The following is a 23,772-nucleotide window of genomic DNA, read 5'->3' on the forward strand; positions in this document are numbered from 1 at the left end:
AGTTTACCTCTGTCCAACATCCATTTGAATAGGGTCGGGGACAAACTCTGCTTAACATGGATGAGAAGCCTGTTCCAGGGATTGTGTAGTCTCTGAGACACATATCTGTCCCTCCAGCATGTTCTATTTATGTTGCTAATGAGGTTTGGGTCCTTTGATTACGCGTTTCTAATGTTGTTAGAGTTTCTGAATTTGTAGCAAGTCTATCAGTACTTGATTGGATGATGCCTTATAAGCCAGGCATAGATCACCTGTCAGTAGTCTGCAGGAGACTGACTATAAAGATATGGCTTTGAGGTGCTATGTATATTCCATGCAGTTAATGTCTTGCTTTCTTTTTGTGAGAAACCTCAGTGGATTTTACAGTTATTGCATATACCTGGTTGCGAAAATACTAAAGGGAGCATTGTACTCAATGACTGGTCTAATGAGGGCTGAGTAATATGGGGCAATATATGCTGGGACCTGGATGATATTCCCTTACTTATAAGTAGCACAATATAGAATGAGTTCCTTACCAACAGTAGACACATGATGGTAAAAGGGCAAGTCATTGCTCACATATATTCCTAAGTCCCTAAACACTAGGTCTGCTCTTAGGGGGTGCGATGTCAGTGTGTCAATTACATACACCATGCATCATTACAGTGCTCAGACAAGTGCAAGCATCATTACAGTGTTCAGACATGTGCAAGCATCATTACAGTGTTCAGACATGTGCATACATCATTACAGTATTCAGACATGTGCACACATCATTACAGTATTCAGGCATGTGCATGCATCATTACAGTGTTCAGACACATGCATGCTTCATTACAGTGTTCAGACATGTGCATGCATCATTACAGTATTCAGATAGGTGCATGCATCATTACAGTGTTCAGACATGTGCAGGCATCATTACAGTGTTCAGACATGTGCACGTGTCATTACAGTGTTCAGACATGTGCATGCATCATTACAGTGTTCAGACATGTGCACACATCATTGCAGTGTTTTGACATGTGCATGCATCATTACAGTGTTCAGACATGTACACGCATCATTACAGTGTTCAGATATGTGCATGTGTCATTACAGTGTTCAGACATGTGCACACATCACTACAGTGTTCACACATGTGGACGTCTTTACAGTGTTCAAACATGTGCACCCATCATTATAGTATTCAGACACATGCATGTGTCCTTACAGTGTTCAGTCATCTGCACGCATCATTACAGTGTTCAGACATGGGCACATGTCATTACAGTGTCCAGGCATGTGCATGCATCATTACAGTGTTCAGACATGTACAGGCATCATTACAGTGCTCAGACATGTGCATGCATCATTACAGTGTCCACACATGTGCATGCATTACTACAGTATTCAGACATGTAAACAATTCATTACAGTATTCTGACATGTGCATGTGTTATTACAGTGTTCAGACATGTGCACGCATCATTGCAGTGTTCAGACATGTGCATACATCATTACACTGTTCAGACACATGCATGCATCATTAGAGTATTTAAACATGTGCATGCATCATTACAGTGTTCAGATATGTGATTGCGTCATTACTGGGTTCAGACATGTGCATGCATCATTACACTTCTTCAGACATATGCATGCATCATTGCAGTGTTCAGACATGTACATGCATCATTACAATGTTCAGATATGTGCATGCGTCATTACAGTGTTCAGACATGTGCATGCATCATAATAGTGTTCAGACATGTGCACGTCATTACAGTGTTCAGACATTTGCATGCATCATTACAGTGTTCAGACATGTGCACGCATCATTGCAGTGTTCTGACATGTGCACCCATCATTACAGTGTTCAGACATGTGCACACATCATTATGGTGTTCAGACATGTGCACACATCATTATGGTGTTCAGACATGTTTATGCATCATTACAGTGTTCAGGAATGTGCACCCATCATTACAGTGTTTAGGAATGTGCACCCATCATTACAGTGTTCCAACATGTGCATACATCACTACAGTGTTCAGACGTGCACCCATCACTACAGTCTTCAGACACGTGCACATGTCATTATAGTGTTCAGACATGTGCACATGCCATTACAGTGTTCAGACATGTGCATGCATCATTAAAGTGTTCAGACATGTGCACACATCATTACAGTCTTCAGACATGTGCTCGCATCATTACAGTGTTCACACATGTGCATGCATCATTATAGTGTTCAGACACGTGCATGCATCATTAAAGTGTTCAGACATGTGCACACATCATTACAGTGTTCAGACATGTGCACACATCATTACAGTGTTCAGACATGTGCATGCATCATTACAGTGTTCAGACATGTGCATGCATCATTACAGTGTTCAGACACGTGCACGTGTCATTACAGGTTTCAGACACGTGCACACATCATTACAGTGTTCAGACACATGCACACATCATTACAGTGTTCAGACACGTGCATGCATCATTACAGTGTTCAGACACGTGCATGCATCATTACAGTGTTCAGACACGTGCATGCATCATTACAGTGTTCAGACACATGCATGCATGATTACAGTGTTCAGACATGTGCATGCATCATAACAGTGTTCAGATATGTGCATGCGCCCTTACAGTGTTCAAACATGTGCAAGCATCATTACCATGTTCAGGCACATGCACGTCATTACTGTGTTCATATGTGCATGCATCATTACAGTGTTCAGACATGTGCGCACATCATTATTGTGTTCAGACACATGCATGCAACATTACAGTGTTCAGACATGTGAATGCACCCTTACAGTTTTCGGACATGTGCATGCATCATTACAGTGTTCAGACATGTGCACCCATCATTACAGTGTTCAGACACGTGCACGCATCGTTACAGTGTTCAGACACGTGCATGCATCATTACAGTGTTCAGACACGTGCATGCATCATTACAGTATTCAGACATGTGCAAGCATCATTACAGTGTTGAGACATGTGCACATGTCATTACAGTGTTCAGACACGTGCATGCATCATTGCAATGTTTAGACATGTGCATGGATCATTACAGTGTTCAGACATGTGCGCATCATTACAGTGTTCAGACATCTGCACACATCATTACAGTGTTCAGACATGTGAACCCATCATTACAGTGTTCAGACATGTGCACGCATCATTACAATGTTCAGACATGTGCATGTATCATTACAGTGTTCAGACACATGCATGCATCATTACAGTGTTCAGACATGTGCACGCATCATTACAGTGTTCAGACATGCATGCATCATTACATTGTTCAGACATATGCATGCATCATTACAGTGTTCTGACACATGCATGCATCATTACATTGCTCAGACATGTGCATGCAAAATTACAGTGTTCAGACATGTGCATGCATCATTACAGTTTTCAGACATGTGCACGTCTCATGACAGTATTCAAACATGTGCATGCATTATTACAGTGCTCAGACATGTACACGCATCATTACAGTGTTCAGACGTGCATATATCATTACAGTGTTCTGACATGTGCACGCATCATTACAGTGTACAGACACGTGCACGCATCATTACAGTTTTCAGACGCATACACACATCATTATAGTGCTCAGACATGTGCATGCATCACTACAGTGCTCAGACATGTGCACCCATCACTACAGTGTTCAAACACGTGCACACATCATTACAGCGTTCAGACACTTGCATGCATCATTACAGTTTTCAGATGTGTACGTGTCATTACAGTGTTCAGATGTGTATACACATCATTACAGTGTTCAGACATGTACACGCATCATTATAGTGTTCAGACATGTGCACGCATCATTACAGTGCTCAGACAGACATGTGCATGCATCATTACAGTGTTCAGATATGGGCATGCATCATTACAGTGTTCAGACATGTGCATGCGTCTTTACAGTGTTCAGACACTTGCATGCATCATTACAGTTTTCAGACATGTGCACGCATCATTACAGTGTTCAGACTTGTGCACGTGCATCATTACAGTGTTCAGAAATGTGCATGCATCATTACAGTGTTCAGACATGTGCACCCATCATTACAGTGTTTAGACACGTGCACGCATCATTACAGTGTTCAGACACATACATGCATTATTACAGTGTTCAGACACGTGCATGCATCATTACAGTGTTCAGACATGTGCATGCATCATTACAGTGTTCAAACACATGCATGCATCATTAGTGTTCAGACATGTGCATGCATAATTACAGTGTTCAGACATGTGCACACATCATTACAGTGTTCAGACATGTTCATGCATCATTATAGAATAACCCATGCCTGGGTGTGGGTAATGCTGGATTTACCCACGGTTGGTGTGGTTTGGTCACAAGGGCAAAGCCCGAGTGGCCAAACAAAGACAACCGTGGGTAAATCCAGCATTACCCACACCCAGAAGTGGGTTATTGCTATTATACAATGACATTATTTAAGAAAAAAATAATTATTTTTCTTAAATAATGGCATTGTATAATGCCTCCTTGCTGCCCTTCAGCAGCTGTCTGGTATTCTGCGGCAGTTCTGATGTACTGCGCATGCTTATGCTTATGCAGTACATCAGAGCTGTGAGCAAAAGCAACAGAGAAAGCAAGATCTCCATTGCTTTTTAAAAACTGTCTTGCTATGTTAAAGGAGTTTAACATAGCGAGACAGCTTTAAAAAAAGCAATGGAGAATCTCTGTTGTTTTTTGAAAGCTATCTCGCTATGTTAAACCCATTTAACATAGTGAGACAGTTTTGAAAAAAAGCAATGGAGAAAGCAAGATCTCCGTTGTCTTGCTATGTTAAAGGAATTTAACATAGCGAGGCAGCTTTAAAAAAGCAACTGAGATTCTCTGTTGCTTTTTTTAAAGCTGTCTTGCTATGTTAAACCCATTTAACATAGCAAGACACCTTTTAAAAAAGCAACGGAGATAGGAAGATCTCCGTTACTTTTTTTAAAGCTGTCTTGCTACGTTAAACTCTTTTAACATAGCGAGACAGTGTCTAAACAGCAACGGAGATCTTGCGTTCTCTGTTGCTGTAAAAAAAGAGTTATACTAATGGAAAAAGTCTGGGTGACCGGACCTTTTTCCATTACTATAACTCTGATTTACAATGTGCACACTGACCAATCAGCGTGCATGTTTTGGAATATTAATGAGGGGTCGTTGTATAATACAGTGTTCAGACATGTCATGCATGCATCATTACAGTGTTCAGATATGTGCACGCATCGTTACAGTGTTGAGACATGTGCATGCGTCATTACAGTGTTCAGACATGTGCACGCATCATTACAGTGTTCAGACATGTGCATGTCATTACAGTGTTCAGACGTGCATGTGTCATTACAGTATTCAGACATGGTGGTAAGCACTAGGTAACCTATCTACCACAGGAGGAGGAGTTTCTGGTCCAGAAATTATAGTTTATTGGCCGTTTGGGAAGCTTTTCCATCTCTTTCAATCTTCTGATTTAAAAGCCTGTGTTTGCGCTTGTTTCCTGCCTTTCCTGTTACTAGTCTAGTCCAGGTATAGATTTGCTATATCCAGGACTCTTTGTAAGCTTCTGAGCCCCTCAAGCCTTTCCGTGTTGGAGGAAAGCTTTCTAGCTTATCAGTGGGAGTGGTAAGCATTAGGTAGCCTATCTACCACAAGAAGAGTGGTCCCTGGCCTAGAAATTGTAGCTATTGGCTGTTTGAGCTGTTTTTTCTATCTCTTTCACCTTTCTGGTTTGAAAGCCACACTTGTGCCAGTTTCCCACCTTTCCTATAACTAGCCTAGTCCGGTTACAAAGTTGCTGTATCCAGAATTGTTAGAAAGCTTCTGAGCCCCCAAGCCTTTCTGTGTTGGAGGAAAGCCTTCTAGCTTATCAGTGGGAGTGGTAAGCACTAGGTAGCCTCTCTACCATGAGAGAAGAGGTTCTTGGCCCAGAAATTGTAGTTTATTGACCATTTGGACAGTTTGTCCATCTCTTTCAACTTTCTGGTTTAAAAGACCACATCTGCGCTTGTTTTCCATCTTTCCTGTAACTAACCTACTGGGTAGCACTAGAAAGCCTTAAACTGATACAAGCCTTCTAGCTTAGGAGAGCAACTTTGGAGTTATTATGTATCAGTTTTCTGTACTTTCTTGCTGTATGTAACTGTTTTCCACCTAAACGCAGATTTTCCAGCATTTATTGTGATTTAAAAGCTTGTTTTTTTTCACATATTGTACTTATTTGACTGCCTGCACTTTTAAAAAGTTGTTTTTTGTTTAAATAATTTAACTGTTGTAAGCTACACACTAAAGTGCAATAGCCTTTTCTAATTGTTTGTAGTCATTTAAAGCTGTTTTAAGTGTATTTTTTACTGTTTTTGCTTTATCTTTTCAAAAAAAAAAAAAAAAAGAAATTCCTGTTTGCCTTTCTAAGCTAGTATAGTCCAGTTTTCAGGCTAGTGCTGAATTCAGGGCTGTGATACTAGTTTTTGAGTTGTCCATACCTTACTTGGATAGAAGGAAGTTTCTCTGTTCACCTGCGAGAGAGGGGAGCTTTGAGCAACCTATCTGTCCCTGGAGGAGTGGTTCCAGCCCAGACGTTAGTAGTTTATTGGCCATTTTTGGGCTCATTTCTATCTCTTTCATTTCCCTACTAAAAAAAATGCATTTGCACGGTTTTGCGCACAGGGAAGTGCCGGTTATCTATGGTTAAATTATTCCTGGCTCCACTAAGTCTCCTCTTCAGTTTTTACCTTGAAACTAGTCTAACTCTCAACCTAAGCACTCAGAAAGCATCTTACAGCCCAGCACTTGCTCAGACCTAATAGCAAGCACTAATATACCCTGACACTGATTGCCCAGCAGGTTAAGGCTCTTTAATCACCCCAAACCAACAAAGTGACTAAGCAGCTCACCCTACTATTCAGGCATGACCAAAGGGCAACTTCAGGTGCACTCTCCAGTCCAACTGGTGAATCTGGGTATCCTGAGGCAATGTTACAACTGCCTCATGTACACAGACAACCCTCTCCTCCTACCACAAAACACTAACATATGCAAGAGATGCAATTATACAGACAAACTGGAAGCTAAGCTGTCTCAACCCAAGACTGGAACAGACAGTCAAGAGGAGAAGGTTAACACTTGCACCACAACTCCAGCCACACACAAACCTAGTAAAACAGCACTGGCAAAAAATACACAAATACACAAAATCATACTCAGAGGCTCTAAATAAAAACCTGCAAAAGCATCAGAGACCTCCAAAGCAGACACCCAAACAACCTGCACTTCCTATCACAAACCACACAACACATAAAACACAAAATCTGTGTGCCGCACAATCACACCCCTTAAGGCGAAATAACATACCTAACACACTAGTAATAAGTGACTCTATAGTCAGGCACACTGATGTCCCACTCACTAGGCTGGACAATCAGAAGGTTACTGTTAGCTGCCTGTCGGGAGCCAGAATCCGCCACATAACACGAGCACTCAGGTCACTCCAGAACAAGTACAAATATGACTCTGTCATTGTTCATGGTGTGAATGACCTGAGCCGTACCTCCCTAAACTACATGAAAAGAGACATGAAAGAGCTTTCTGATCATGTAGCCCAGGCTGGTATGACCCTGACCCAGAGTAGCATCCTTCCCTCACCAAGAATGATATCTCAGTATAAAGAAAAAATGATCAATTTCAACAATTGGCTAAGCTTCTGGTGTCATTCAAAGGGGATCCAGTGTCTGTCAGCCTGGGACGACATGCTCGACAAGCCACAATGCTTTGCAAGAGATGGCTTGCACCTGTCACACCTACTGGTAGCACTGTTTTAAGTGTATTTTTTACTGTTTTTGCTTATTGTCTTTTCAAAAAAAAAAAAAAAGAAATTCCTGTTTGCCTTTCTAAGCTAGTATAGTCCAGATGTTCATCGTGCATACAGCTGCAGTAATCACAGATGGGTTTTCTGCCGTCAGGCGGTCCCTCAGTCGGCCGAATTCCAAAGTCTTGGTCCGGCGTCGGTTGTCGCCGCTTTCTCTTCTGACGTCAGTGAGGCCAGAGTATATAAGACACAGCCGACGCCATGTTCTTCAGTCTTTTTGCAGCGGTGCCGGCAGAAGCAGTTCGCAAGTGCCAGTCGGCCAGCTCCTGAATTACGAATATTTTGGAAACCGAAGTCTTCATTAAAGCTAAGTACCCCATTGGGGAAACTTTTCTTGCCTCAGACCGATGTCAGAAAAAGTTAATAATTGTATTTCTTGTGGGAAGCAAATACGCATAAGGATTTCCATTCCTCTGCATACCTTGTTTGGGCCCAGACCGCGACATCTCGGGCTGTCGCTTTGCTACCTTCAATAAGCACTATTAAGCGTCGGGCGGAGTTAAGCCCAGCACTACTTTAGTAAAGCTTTTGATTATAAAATGTCGTGGACACTCCGACTACCGTTTTGTCAAAAAGCGTAAGGAAAAGGACCGACCGCGAGGCCGGTCCCCGACACCACGCCAAAACAGGCTACATGTGGTCCGGTTCTCAGCGAGCGCCTTTGCAGTCCCTGACTACCGGCGACACTCCTTTGGCGGTGTCCTCTGTACCGAGACCGCTGGGACCTCGGCCCTTTCCCAGACTACAACCGAAGCCTTTGCTAATGTTGAGCCTACTAATGTGGACAGGTCCACCTCCACCCATGGTGTATTTAGGCCCTCATCTTCTTTTTCAATTAAGGCCTTTACTAAATCCAAAGCAGCCAGGCATCCCACGAGGCCTGTTGCACAGGGCCCATCTCCAGGTCCCATGCCTAAAAAACAGATGCTTAAAATGGCTGAGGATTTAATTACTCTTATCAGAGGTTCTCAACCCCCTCCAGACAAGAGACCCAGAGTGGAGGAAGATTCTCCCTCTTCTGATCAGGGATCCATTTTATCAGAACATTCTGATGCAGAGGAACACTCTTACTCTCCTTTTGAGGATTCGGATGCAGAACAGTCCATTCCTTCTGTATCCCTCCTGAGGATTTTTCCTTTGGTGAAACCTTGCACACCTTGAGGGTACACTTCCATTGGGATGGCCAAGACTCTTCAGTTTCCAAGAAAAGACTTAGTGAAATTCTTATGATACACCAACACAGACCTCTTGCTATACCTCCTGGTTTGGACATACTGGATGATGTCTATTCGAGGCTTGTCTTAACCGGATTCTCTGCCTCCTGCACCAGTCAAACCTGATAGGTATTACAGAGTACCCAGCTCTCACCAATTTCTCTTCAAAAGCCATAATGCTGACCCTGAAACCATTTCACAAGGCCCCAAGGGATTGAAGGCCTCCACTGCCAAGAATCCACTTCCTGCAGAAAGGGAATCCAGATCTCTAGAAAGGTGGGGTAAAAAGGTATATACCTCGGCCACCCTAGCCATGAGGGCCTTAAACTGTCAGTTTCATATGCTTAAATATCAACAGTTCCTGTTATCACAATTAAGGAACAAAATGTCTCAACCTGAACAACCAGATTTAAAAGAGTTACAGGATATGATGCATAGTACAGAGCAAGTGGGTAAACGCACCTTACAATGTGGTTATGATGCCCTAGAGGCCTCAAGTAGAGCAGCTGCTACAGGATCAGTCATTCGCAGACATGCCTGGCTTAGGGAACAAAATTTGCCTGATCATGTGAAAGCTAAACTTCTAGATGCTCCTTTACAAAAGGATGTGCTGTTTGGTACTAATGCTGAGGAGATACTACGGAAAATGGAAGAAAAAGCCAAATCTATGCAAACTGTCAAAGCTTTCTTACAGGTCCAACCACCACGTTTTAGCAGAAATTGGCCTTCAAAAAACTGGTCCTTTCCAGCCACTGACAAGCCCCAAAGAGGTAGATACAGACGCACAAGGGGCAGAGGGCAATCACAAGGATCATATAGAGGCCGACAGTGGCAAACTCCAGCACCAAGAGGTGGCGAAGACAGTGCACAACAATACAGGAAACAAACCCAATGACTCCCTCATTTCCATGCCAAGCATGTCTCAGCTGGCAGCACCTTTGGGAGGGAAACTAGCATTATTTGCAAGCAATTGGCATATTGTCACAACAGACAAATGGATCCTGGACATTATAAACAGAGGCTACAAATTTCAATTTCACACTCTTCCAAAAATGAGAGGCATGCCAAACCTGCAACAAAATCAAAGGGCAGAGGCAAAACTGCAAATTTCAAAGCTCATAAGCATGAGAGCTATTCAAGAGGTACCTACTCACCAACAAGGTCAAGGTTTTTATTCAAGACTTTTTCTGGTACCAAGGAAAGGAACCGACTGGAGACCCATTTTGGACTTATCCATCCTAAACACATTTCTACTCGTACCAAAATTCAAGATGCTCACATTACAGCAGCTTCTTCCCATGCTGGGCAAGGAGTTTTGGCTGGTAACATTGGACCTCAAGGAGGCATACCTGCATGTCCCAATCAGACAAAGCTGCAGAAGATACCTCAGATTTCTTGCAGGTTCAATCCACTATCAATTCTCTGCATTGCCCTTTGGCTTATCTACTGTGCCCAGAGTATTCACAAAGTGCCTGGCATCAGTGATTGCCTACTGCAGACTTCAAGGGATACAAATTTACCCTTATCTGGACGACTGCCTGATCCAAGCGGACAGCAAGCACATACTTCTGGAACATCTGGCATATGTGACACGGTTACTGCTTTCTCTGGGATACACAATCAACAAAGAGAAATCAAGGCTAACACCATCTCAGAAAATAACTTTCCTGGGTGCCAACTTGGACACAAACACCCAGATGGCCTACCTTATGCCAGAAAAACAGGGGCAACTATCTCAGTACTTCAAAATACTAGCAAAAAGTACCAGGCTTACTGCAAAGAAAATCCTGCAGGCTCTGGGATTAATGGCATCTTGCATTCTTTTAATCCCATGTGCAAAGCTGCATATGAGGAAACTTCAATGGTACCTAAAAAACCTATGGTCTCAACACAGTCACAGTTTGGAAACAATAATACCAATAATTCCATGTTTGCAAAAGGAATTTCTATGGTGGGCCCAAGCATGTCAAGCAAACACAGGCCTCCCATTCTGCAAGCCTCAAGCAAAGCAAGTCATCACCACATACGCCTCAGATTACGCCTGGGGGGCGCACATGACGGACAGGTGCATTCAGAGCAAATGGTCCCAAAAGGAAAAGCACCTTCACATCAATCAAAAAGAAATGCTAGCAGTAATAAATGCAATTACAGCTTTCAAGGACTTCCTGCATCCAGGACAATTACTGATAAGAACAGACAACACCACACTAATGTGGTACATAAACAAACAAGGAGGAACACATTCATACCCCTTGTGCAGACTACTCATGACTCTTTGGAACTTGGCTCTGGAATGGCAAATCGAACTTCAAGCACAGTACTTGCCAGGATTGGAAAACACACTGGCAGACAATCTAAGCAGAAATATGACAGATCCACACGAATGGAAGTTACATCCTCAGGTGTTTACAGAAATAATCCAAGCATGGGGGAGGCCAGACAGATCTTTTTGCCTCCCACAGGAATCATCAATTGGAAAAGTTTTGTTCGAGGACCTTTCATCCAAAGGCCTGGAGAGTGGACGCCCTTTCATTCAGTTGGACAGCATGGACAGTTTACGCATTCCCACCTCTGCCTCTTCTGCCCAAGGTGTTTTTGAAAGCAAGAACAGACAAACCGAAGATGATACTGATTGCTCCAGATTGGCCAAGGCAACACTGGTACCCACTCCTGAGGAGCCTAACACATACTCCTCCCTGGTCCCTGCCTCTAATGCCTCTTCTGCTGACTCAGCACAGCTACAAAACTCTTCACAGTCAGCTGAAAACACTCAATCTCGCTGCATGGAAAATTTCTTAACACCACAACAGACCCTACTCTCCAAGGAGGTGCAGGATGTCATTTTGGAGGCCAGAAGGCCATCTACTAGAAAAGCTTACTCCGCAAAAAGGAAGCGGTTTTGCTCTTGGAATGAGAAAAGAGGCCAGGACCCTAGAAAACTGAACTTGCCTCAGGTATTACAGTATCTAGCTGAGCTGCTGAACAGTGGACTTTCATTTTCTTCCATAAAAATCCATGCCTCAGCCATTTCTGCAGAATTCAACACGGATCCTCCTTTATATTCTCACCCACTCTTACGACAGTTCCTCAGAGGGGCTAAGAATATAAGACCACCAAGGAAGCAACCAATACCAGCCTGGGATCTTAATTATATACTAGAAAAATTAACATTGCCTCCTTTTGAACCAGCTGCCTCAACAGATTTGCAATATTTGTCCTGGAAAACAGCCTTCCTTCTGGCTATCACTTCAGCTCGTAGGGTTTCTGAACTACAGGGCCTCATGGCGGTGCAGCCCTTTCTCATTTTCCATCAGGACAGGGTTTCCCTTCGTACCAACCCATCATTTATGCCTAAAGTGGTATCCAGGGTAGCTTTAAATCAAGCCATACACCTACCTACCTTTTACACCAATCCTCAAAACAAAGGGGAAAGGCTGCTACACTCTTTAGACATCCATAGGCAGCTACGTTATTATTTGGACAGAACAAAGTCCTTCAGGAAATCAGAACAACTCTTTGTGCCCTATGCTGTAGGGGCTCAAGGGAAGCCAGTTACAAAACAGACTATTTCAAAGTGGATAGGCCACTGCATACGGTTTTGTTATTCCTATCATGGGAAATCTGTTCCTACAGGTATCAGATCACACTCCACCAGGGCCACAGCTACCTCTACAGCCTTCCTCAGAGGAGTTCCTACCAAAGATATTTTGGAGGCAGCCACTTGGAGCTCTGTACATACCTTCACAAAACACTACCACCTGCCTTTATATTCCAGAACAAGAGCAGGCTTTGCCACTGCTGTTTTGCAGGGCATTCTGGCTCAACCCAGTTCCTCCTAGTACCTACCACCCTGTGCATAGCTTTGGGACACTACCCATCTGTGATTACTGCAGCTGTATGCATGATGAACATAGTACAGTTTTGTACCTACCATAAATGTAGATGTTCGAGTGCTAATACAGCTGCAGTACAGGTTCCCCTCCCACCTTCCCCACTTGGTAAAGGCATGGGGCCTAACAACCTCTTCATACTACCTGACTGGGTTATCCTGCTATGTTTTATTTGCTTGCAACCACTGATTTTGGATTATATTGCATTGCTTGTATATGCATATAAGCATTATTTATGTATTGCCTTCCTTCTGGGGGCACCTGACATCTGGGGCAAGAAAGACTGAAGAACATGGCGTCGGCTGTGTCTTATATACTCTGGCCTCACTGACGTCAGAAGAGAAAGCGACGACAACCGACGTCGGACCAAGACTTTGGAATTCGGCCGACCGAGGGACCGCCTGAAGGCAGAAAACCCATCTGTGATTACTGCAGCTGTATTAGCACTCGAACATCTACATTTATGGTAGGTACAAAACTGTACTTTTTCAGGCTAGTGCTGAATTCAGGGCTGTGATACTAGTTTTTGAGTTGTCCATACCTTACTTGGATAGAAGGAAGTTTCTCTGTTCACCTGCGAGAGAGGGGAGCTTTGAGCAACCTATCTGTCCCTGGAGGAGTGGTTCCAGCCCAGACGTTAGTAGTTTATTGGCCATTTTTGGGCTCATTTCTATCTCTTTCATTTCCCTACTAAAAAAAATGCATTTGCACGGTTTTGCGCACAGGGAAGTGCCAGTTATCTATGGTTAGATTATTCCTGGCTCCACTAAGTCTCCTCTTCAGTTTTTACCTTGAAACTAGTCTAACTCTCAACCTAAGCACTCAGAAAGCATCTTACAGCCCAGCACTTGCTCAGACCTAATAGCAAGCACTAATATACCCTGACACTGATTGCCCAGCAGGTTAAGGCTCTTTAATCACCCCTAACCAACCAAGTGACTAAGCAGCTCACCCTACTATTCAGGCATGACCAAAGGGCAACTTCAGGTGCACTCTCCAGTCCAGCTGGTGAATCTGGGTATCCTCAGGCAATGTTACAACTGCTTCATGTGCACAGACAACCCTCTCCTCCTACCACAAAATGCTAACATATGCAAGAGATGCAATTATACAGACAAACTGGAAGCTAAGCTGTCTCGACCCAAGACTGGAACAGACAGTCAAGAGGAGAAGGTTAACACTTGCACCACAACTCCAGCCGCACACAAACCTAGTAAAACAGCACTGGCAAAAAAATACACATAAATACACAAAATCATACTCAGAGGCTCTAAATAAAAACCTGCAAAAGCATCAGAGACCTCCAAAGCAGACACGCAAACAACCTGCACTTCCCATCACAAACCACACAACACATAAAACACAAAATCAGTGTGCCGCACAATCACACTTCTTAAGGCGAAATAACATACCTAACACACTAGTAATAAGTGACTCTATAGTCAGGCACACTGATGTCCCACTCACTAGGCTGGACAATCAGAAGGTTACTGTTAGCTGCCTGTCGGGAGCCAGAATCCGCCACATAACACAAGCACTCAGGTCACTCCAGAACAAGTACAAATATGACTCTGTCATTGTTCATGGTGTGAATGACCTGAGCCGTACCTCCCTGGACTACATGAAAAGAGACATGAAAGAGCTCTCTGATCATGTAGCCCAGGCTGGTATGACCCTGACCCTGAGTAGCATCCTTCCCTCACCAAGAATGATATCTCAGTATAAAGAAAAAATTATCAATTTCAACAATTGGCTAAGCTTCTGGTGTCATTCAAAGGGGATCCAGTGTCTGTCAGCCTGGGACGACATGCTCGACAAGCCACAATGCTTTGCAAGAGATGGCTTGCACCTGTCACACCTAGGGTTTTGAATACTGGCCAAGGCACTTGCTGCCCCCATAGTGCCTTTTTAGGCAAGGCTCAAAAGTCAAACCCACCTCCGTAAACAGCACAATTAACAAAAAACTGAGGGTTAGGCTACTCAACACCAGGAGTTTAAATATCAAAATGCACGCACTCAAAGCACTCCTCAGTATGGAGAATGTCGACATCTGTGCAGTAACTGAAACCTGGTTCAAGGCTCCAAAGAGCACTCCAGCACTACTGGGCTACAACTCATACCACATGCTTCGGCCACAGAACATGGACCGAAACACAAAAGGAGGAGGTGTATCCATATTCATCAAGGATACCTACACCTCCAGGTTAGTGGCACAGCATGATACCTCTGAGATCATCAATGTACAACTAACATCCGGCAAATCTGCAATGCAAATTGTGGCCAGCTACAGATCACCCTCCATGACCCAGGACCACCACTCCACCTTTCTGGAGACACTGGAAAACATGAAGGTCCTACCAAACACCCTGATATTTGGTGATTTCAATTACCTTACCATTCACTGGGAAAGCTATTCGAGTACAAATTCCCAGGGCCCAGCGCTTCCTTGAATTCATCACCTCAAATGTGCTGGATCAGCTAGTAAACTCCCCTACCAGAGGTGAAAACATATTGGACCTGGTCATCACCAACATGGGCGACAGGTATTCCACACCGGAGGTCAACCTGTCATTGGTTAGATCAGACCATAAACTAATCGCTCTGGATGTCCACACCCCACCACCACCCCCAACTAAGGAAACCACAGTAAAAAACTTTTCTAAAGCAAACTTCACCTTACTTAAGACAGAGGTGGTAAGTTTCACAGCCCCCACGCTAAAGGATAACGCTGCCTAAGATGCAGAAACCTTTACAAATGCAGTCTATGAGCACCTGCAAGGATGCATGGATCGTGCCATCCCTAGCAAAATCAAGACTCACTCCTCTAAGAGAAGGAAACCAGTTTGGTTGACCCCTGCAATAAACAGGCTATACAATAGAAGGAGGAAACTAGTTCAGAAAAAAGCAAATCCCAAGAAGGAAAGACATCCCTGATCAGTATCAGTAAGAAACTGAGGTCCCTCATGAAATCATCCAAGGCTAACTTCAAAAGAAAAATAGCCAAGGATTCAAAAGATAACCACAAAGCCTTCTTTAGCTATGTTAAGAATATAAGTGGCAGCTCGCAGATATGTACTGAACTAGTGCAAAATAGCACGAAATATACTGAACCTACTGATATTGCCAACATCCTGGCAGATAGATTCAGTGCAAACTTTACCCCCCTCTCACGTCCAAAAGGGCCCACAACAATACTGGAAAAATGTAGTGTTCCAAAAATCACAGACGCACAGGTGGAAACAGCCCTTTCAAAAGCCAAAAACAGTGTCAGTGGGACCAAATGGTGTCCCAGGCTGTGTCTTTCATGAACTACAGAACGAACTAACCCCCCACTTAAACACGCTGTTCAACTTCAGCCTCTCTACAGGCTACATGCCCATAGAATGGCATACAGCAATGGTTATTCCTCTCCACAAAGAAGAGGCCACAACTGACCCTGGTAACTATCGCCTCATAAGCCTGAATAGCCTAGTCTTCAGGGCTATGGAGTGCATCATCATGGAACTCATTAACTAAGACATTGGGAGCCTCCAAACACTTGATCTGACCCAGTTCTGCTTTGTTAAGGGCAGATCATGCCTATTAAACCTGGTTGACTTCTTCGAGACAGTCACCAAGGCCATAGATGAGGGACAGCTGGTTCACACAGCCTACCTTGACCTCACCAAGGCTTTCAACACCATTCCCCACTCGGGTATTACAGAAAATCTCACCAGCCTGAACATAAACCCCTACATCACAAGATGGGTTGCCAACTGGCTTACAGACAGAACTCACATGGTAAGAATAGTGGGCTCCAGGTCCGACTAAATCTTTCACAAGTGGTGTCCCGCAAGGCTCAGTCCTGGGACCCCTATTGTTCAGCATATACTTCTCAGAAGTACAGGCAAACACAGGAGGACTATGGATAACCAAGTTTGCCGATGACTGCAAACTGGGAGCCATAATTGACTCTCCGTCTGACACGGACATCCTCCTAAAGGGCCTTACTGAGAGGGACACCTGGTGTCAAAGTCATGGTCTCAAGCTAAATGCCAAAAAATGCATAGTCATCCCGTTTGGGAAAAACAAAACACCCACGAATTACCACAAAAGTTGCAGCCCCCTTAATATAGAAGAGGTAATAAGAGATCTGGGGACCCAGGTAGATAGTAATCTCTCCTTTGACAATAACATTGCCAAAGTAGTTAGGAAATGCTTCTATGTGGCCCATCTAATTACTAAAGGGTTTGCATCTAGAAATAAAGAGGTTATAGTGCCCCTCTACTCGTCACTCATTAGACCCATCATAGAGTACAATGCCCCATTTGGGATGTACCTCACAAGACACTTCCAACAGCTGGAAAGACCACAAAAGTACCTCACCAAGAGAATTACTTGTCTCAAGCATATGTCCTATGCAGCCCGACTGAAAAAACTCTTGCTGTACTCAGTGGCATATCGCTTACACAGAGATGATCTCTGCCTGACTTACAAAGCCATGTCCAACTCAGAATTGATGGACATGCTCCACCTAAAGAAATCCAAGTCACTACGAGCCACGTGCTCTAGTAAGCTAAACCTCACCACAACAATAAATAGAACATGCTGGAAAGATAGATTCCTGTCACAGAGACTCCCCATGCTTTGGAACAAAATTCCAGATTACATCAGGCAGAGCCCCTCACTAACACTCTTCAAGAGAAACCTTGACGAGTGGATGGGTAACAGAAAACGCACCCCTGGGATCACTTCATTGGCTCTGCTTGACAGAGGATCAGTTAATTAATCAATGGGGTGACGAAAGCCAACACACTCTGGCTAGGCTTATAAATGCCCTCAGGCAGATAGCCTAGTACCTACCTATGAAGCTATGAACCTATGTGCACACATCATAGGTTCATAGGTTGGTACTAGGCTATCAACCCTTGGACCTATACAAGCCTAGCCATAACAATTCCCTGGCTATTTCTTCCCACACTCTTTACTTCCCTGGACCCCTGTCTAGTAGGGCAACTGATGTGATCCCCGGGGTGAAGTTCCTTTCTCCCATCCAATCATCAAGGTTCCTTTTGAAGAGGGCCAATGAGGCACTCTGCTTGACATGAATGGACAGTCTATTCCAGAGCCTGGGGAGTATCTGGGTCAGGAACCTATCCCTCCAGCATGTTTTGTTTATTGTGATGACAAGGTTTAGATCCCTGGAGAGTGTGGCTCTGAAGGATTGGGATTTCTTTAAGTGTAGAATGTCCAACAGCTCTGGGTTTGACATGGCCTTGTATGTTAAGCAAAGATCACCTCAGAGTAGACGATATGCGACAGAGTATAGCTGGAGCTTTTTAAAGCAGTCAGCATGGGGCATCTGCTTTAGGCCTGTGATTCTTTTAGTGTGGTATTTCTGTGACCTTTCTAGTTGTTGCAGATGTCTTGAGAGGTACATACCAAATGGGGCATTGTATTTTATAATGGGTCTAATGAGGGATGAGTACAGTGGGACAATGACCTCCTTTTTCTGGATGAAAAGCCCTTAGTGATGAGGTATGCCACATAGAAGGATTTCCTGACTGTTGTGGCGATGTGGTTATTGAAGGTGAGACCACTGTCCACCTGTGTCCCTAAGTCTCTTATCATACTTTCAGTGTTTAGAGTACTGCCACCTATGTGGTAATTCACAGGTACATGTTTTTTTCCCAAAGGGAATAACTATACATTTCTTGGCATTGAGCTTGAGCCCATGACTCTGGTACCAAGCATTTGTTTCTGTAAGGCCCTTTTGTAGAGTATCCACATCATTTGGGGATTCAGTAATGGCTCCCAGTTTGCAGTCATCTGCATACTTTGTTAGTCAGAGTCCCTTAGTGTTGGTCTGTACTTCAGAGAAGTAGATGCCAAACAAGAGAGGTCCCAGGACTGAACCCTGAGGTACTCCACTTGTCACTTGTTTGGAGCTGGACTTGGAGTCAGCTACTTTTACAGTGTGGGTTCTGTCAGTAAGCCAGTTGGCAACCCATCAAGTGACGTAGGGATTAATGCCCAGCTTAGTAAGTTTATCTATGATTCCAGAGTGGGGGATGGTGTCAAAGGCCTTGGAGAGGTCCAGATAGGCTGTGTGGACTGCCTTACCCTCGTCCACGGCTCTGGAGACTGATTCAAAGAAGTCAATCAGGTTCAGGAGACAACATAGGCCCTTCACGAACCCAAACTGGGTGGGGTCCAGTGTTCTAAGGTTGCCAATGTTTTTGTTTATAAGTTCCATGATAATACGTTCCATGGCCTTGCAGATCAGGCTTGTCAGACTGATGGGGTGGTAGTTCCTGGGATCCAAGGTGGATCCCCCCTTGTGGAGTGGGATAACTGTAGCTCTGCGCCACTCAGTGGGCATGAAGCCTGAGGTGAGGGTATGATTAAACATGACACTTAGGTGAGGTGTCAGTTCATTTTGTAGTTCATGTAGTACACAGCCCAGGATGTCATCTGGTCCCATGGATACTGTATTCTTAGCTTTGGAGAGTGTTTTTTATTTGTGTGGCCATTATTACCAGAATTTGGCAATCTTCCAGTATTGAGATGGGCCATTTAGGGGGTGAGAGGGTGTGAAGTTGACACTGAATCGATCTGGCCAGGATATTGGCAATATCCTTGGGATCAGTATATTTAATGCCATTCTGTTGTAGCTCAAAGCAGATCTGAGCATTGCCATTTAGATTCTTGACATAGTTATAGAATGCCTTGCGGTTGTTTTTAGAATCTTTGGAATTTTATTTTCGTAACTAGCTTTGGAGGATTTTATGAGGGATCTCATCTTCTTTCTGAGGCTGTTAAGGGAGTTTTTTGCATCCTGGGATTTTCCTCTTTTCTGCAACAGTTTATTCCTTTTGTTGTAAAGTTTGTTTATGGCAGGGGACCACCAGATTGGCTTCCTTTTTTTTTTGGAGGAGAGCATCTTGGTTCTATTTGGGATGGCAAGATTCATGCATGAGTGGATGTGCTTGTACAGTGCCTTAGTGTAGGACTCAGCAGTCAAATTTTCAGTTCCCGTGTGCATGGGTGTCATGAAGTTTATAACTTCTGACTTGAGTAGCATGAAGTTGGCTTTGGAGAAGTTTTTTATGGAGGTTTCTTTACTGGGGGGGTGGGATGTGGATGTTAAGGTTGATTCGCTTATGGTCTGACCTGACCAACGAGGGGGTGACCATAGGTGTGGAGCATCGATTTCCCATGTTGATAATGACCAGGTCTAGTATATTGGAACCCTGGTGGGACTATGGATTAGTTGATCCAGGGCATTGGAATTTATGAATTCCAAGAACCATTGGGCAAAGGTATTGGTACAAGAGTAGTTTTCCCAGTTAATGGCAGGGTAGTTGAAATCACCCAGTATTAGGATGTTTGGTTGTATATTAATATTTTCCAGTATGTTTAGAAAGGTGTAGTGAGAATCTTGGGGTATGGTGGAGGATCTGTAGCAAGCTACAATTTGGATTGCAGTTTTACCTAGTGTTAGTTGCACCTGGAGAATTTCAGATGCATTGTGTTGGGCAACTAACCTGGTGGTGTGAATATCCTTGGTGAGCATGGACACTCTTCCACCTTTAGTGTTTTGATCCTGGTTTGGTGGCCGAAAAGTGTGGTAAGAGTTGTAGCTTGGTATTTCAGGAGTTCTCTCTGGAGCCTTGAACCAGGTCTCAGTTACTGCACAGATATTGATGTTCTCCATTTTTAGGAGTGCCTCGAGAGAGTGCATTTTTAAGTTTAGATTTCTAGCATTGAGTAGTATTACCTTCAGATTTTGCATGCATGTACCTGTTACAGTGGTGGTTTTGTCCTTTGCCTAAAAAAGGCACTATAGGGGTGGCAACAGTCTTAGCCAGTAACGTGAATCCCAGGGGCAATAGGTGCAAACCATCTCTGGCAAAGCATTGTGGTCTGTTGATCATGTCGTCCCAGGCAGACAGATACCGGATCCCCTTTGAATGACACCAAAAGCTTAGCCAATTGATGAAGTCAATCATTTTGTCCTTATATTGTGGTATCATTCTGGGTGAAGGCAGGATGCTACTCAGGGCTAGGCTCATACTTGCCTGGGCCACATGATCTGAGAGCTCTTCCATGCCTCTTTTCATGTAGTCCAGGGAGGTACGTCTCAAGTCATTCACTCCAACATGGACAATGACAGAGTCATATTTGTACTTGTTGTGGAGTGACTTGAGTGCATGAGTTATGTGGCGGATCCTGGCACCCGACAGGCAGATCACTGTAATTTTCTCCTTGGTTAGCCTGGAGAGTGGGACATCAGTGTGCCTTACTATATAGTCACCTATGACTAAAGTGTTAGGCACGGTGTCTTGCCTTAGGGGCTGTTGCTGGGTGGCACATTGGTGGTGTGAGCTATGTGACACTTTGGTTGTGATTGGTGATTGTTTACATTTCAGCTTTGGAGGTCCTTGTTGCTTAGGCAGGTTACAGTTAAGGGCCTCTGCATATGTGGATTTAGTGTTGCTATGTGTGGGTGTTGGTGGTGTGAGTTTAGAAGGGCTATGTGTTGCTTGAGGTGTATTGCGGGTGTTAACCTTCTTCTCTTGACTGTCTAGCACAGTCTTGGGTGGAGAGAGCTTTGCTTCCAGTTTGGCTATGTAAGTGCATCTCTCACAGGTTGTAGTGTTGGGTAGTAGGAGGAGAGGGTTGTCTGTGTACATGAGGCAATTGCTGCATTGCCCCAGTATGCCTCATTTCAGTGTTCAGACACGTGCATGCATTGTTACAGTGTGCAGACATGTGCATGCATCATTACAGTGTTCAGACATGTGCATACATCATTACAGTGTTCAGACACATGCAGACATATTTTAAATGTAAATAATAAACAGAAGAGACAAGCATATTTCCCTGAGATACATGTAAGGGTATGGTAAAGGGAACAATCTTCCCATGTTATGAAGTCATGCCTTCTGGATGGTTAAAAATATCACGTGGTAGTATCAGATGAAACATTGTGGCTCTTCAGAATACACAGAAAGAGGTTTTGATAGGTCAGGCAACACAATGACCTGATAAACTCCTCATATTTCAGCTTATATCAAGCAGCCCTCTCTCTGTCTGTCCCATGGCTAGGTTGAAAGCCATGCTGTGTTTGGAGATCAGATTATTATCACAAGTGTTGTAAGACCTGTGAATTAATATATTCCTCCTAATTTTGACCAGAGGAGAATGGAGTTCAGCTGAATGAAAGCTACTGAGGAGAGTGGATGCGTCACCCTTGTGCAAGGAAAGATATAACTGTTTCCAAATGCATGGCAGATAACACTGTTTGACTGGGTATTAATTAGAAAGGTTTTAGGAAATGGCATTCAGATGCACAGTGTTAAAATATTCAGGAAGTAGAAGAATTTAGTTCATCCTCAATGATAATGTAAATATCCCCACCTCATTTCTCTGGATACTGTCAGTGTAGAATTAGAATCTATTGGCTCTGTCTGCTTGGATTTCCTCCAGATATTCAAATTTGTCTCACCTTCCAAATATGTACTGGTTAACTGACTACCCTAAAATCTCCATACAACATTTACTTCTGCCCTTGTGACCCTTGTGGTCCAGGTCATGGCTGAGGGTGGTCTAAAACAGAACTACTCACATATTCAGTTAACAAATGAATAAAGTTATAAATCTATATAATCTGTCTTGAGTTAGAGAGTCCAAATATAAAATGCTTAAAGACTCATGAGTAAGAACTGTAGGTTTCAGAAACATTCATTTTCGTATTTTGTACAATCAGTAGTCTTACAGGCATCTTGTGCTTGGGGAAACGTAAGTAATTTAACATATGAATTATGACAGCATCCAAGGTTAAAACACACACAAGACTACCTTTAGTCAAATACAAAAGGAAACGGAACCATACTCGTTCATTCTTGCAGATATTTGTTTTACATACCTCGTCAAAAATCCCATTTTCAGATACGAGCGTTTTACGAGCATTGATATTGATTGCCAGGGTGTATCGTCCATGCTGGAATAAAAGCTGTAAATGCAAAACAAATGCTCAGAAACTGAACAGTGTTTAAGAATTCTCATACTTTAACAATTGTGAGTATTAGAAATATCCATGTCTTTTTAAAGCCTATACTGCAAGGGAAATTAATGAAATGTACCCAGGTGCAATGCACCATCCCAACAGACCTGTTACAGTCTGTAGCCTGCAAAACAATAATTTATAAAACCAGAGGAAAGGATGCAGCAATACGCAACTGCAGTAAGTTAGTTCTTTGTGTGTATCTCTGTGTACCAGGCAAAGGGACACAAGTTATAACCACTTCTAACATGTAACCACATATAACATACAGGTTTCACTGGTGAGGGTTATTATTTGCATTTGTTAGATGGGATAGTCTGTCTAGGCAAAGAACCTCTTTTCAGCAGAAGCCCAGGGAGAAAAGCTCCAGTGATTAGAATTACAATGCAATAAGCAAAGATTAAATGTAGAAAAAAACATAGTACATGGGATAGGATATGGCTTACCAGAGTTAGTAAAGTTTCATTAGATGTCAAAATGATATCATGAACAGAGTTTTGTAAAGTCAAACAACTTCTTTTAGTAGTGTAAGAGATAATTTACATGAAGTAATTTACACATTTTTGCTAGTGGAGTTAAAACTCCTGGTATTCAAGTTACTTTAACTCTTGAAAGGGTTCACCTGTTGTTATCCAGTTATTTGCCAGTGTTTTGGCTGGGCTGCATAGTTGGATTGTATTTCACATCCATGATTTTATGATGAGACTTTAATATCGTTCTGGAAGCAGACATGGACAGATCACAATGTATTA

The 23,772-nt window shown here is 43.3% G+C and overlaps 1 protein-coding gene across 1 annotated transcript in view; it reads right to left on the reverse strand.

The window, feature by feature from the left end:
* The window catches only part of LOC122803963 (polyunsaturated fatty acid lipoxygenase ALOX15B-like), a 782,621-nt gene that overhangs the window by 435,258 nt on the left and 323,591 nt on the right, over nucleotides 1-23,772 (reverse strand). Inside the window, exon 6 of the mRNA XM_044073640.1 lies at nucleotides 22,883-22,969. Coding sequence (XP_043929575.1) covers nucleotides 22,883-22,969 — 87 coding nt within the window. The remainder of the gene's footprint in view (nucleotides 1-22,882; nucleotides 22,970-23,772) is intronic.

The sequence above is a fragment of the Protopterus annectens genome, chromosome 6.part0 (assembly GCF_019279795.1).
Source record: "Protopterus annectens isolate FY-2018-M chromosome 6.part0, PAN1.0, whole genome shotgun sequence".
NCBI lineage: Eukaryota > Metazoa > Chordata > Ceratodontiformes > Protopteridae > Protopterus > Protopterus annectens.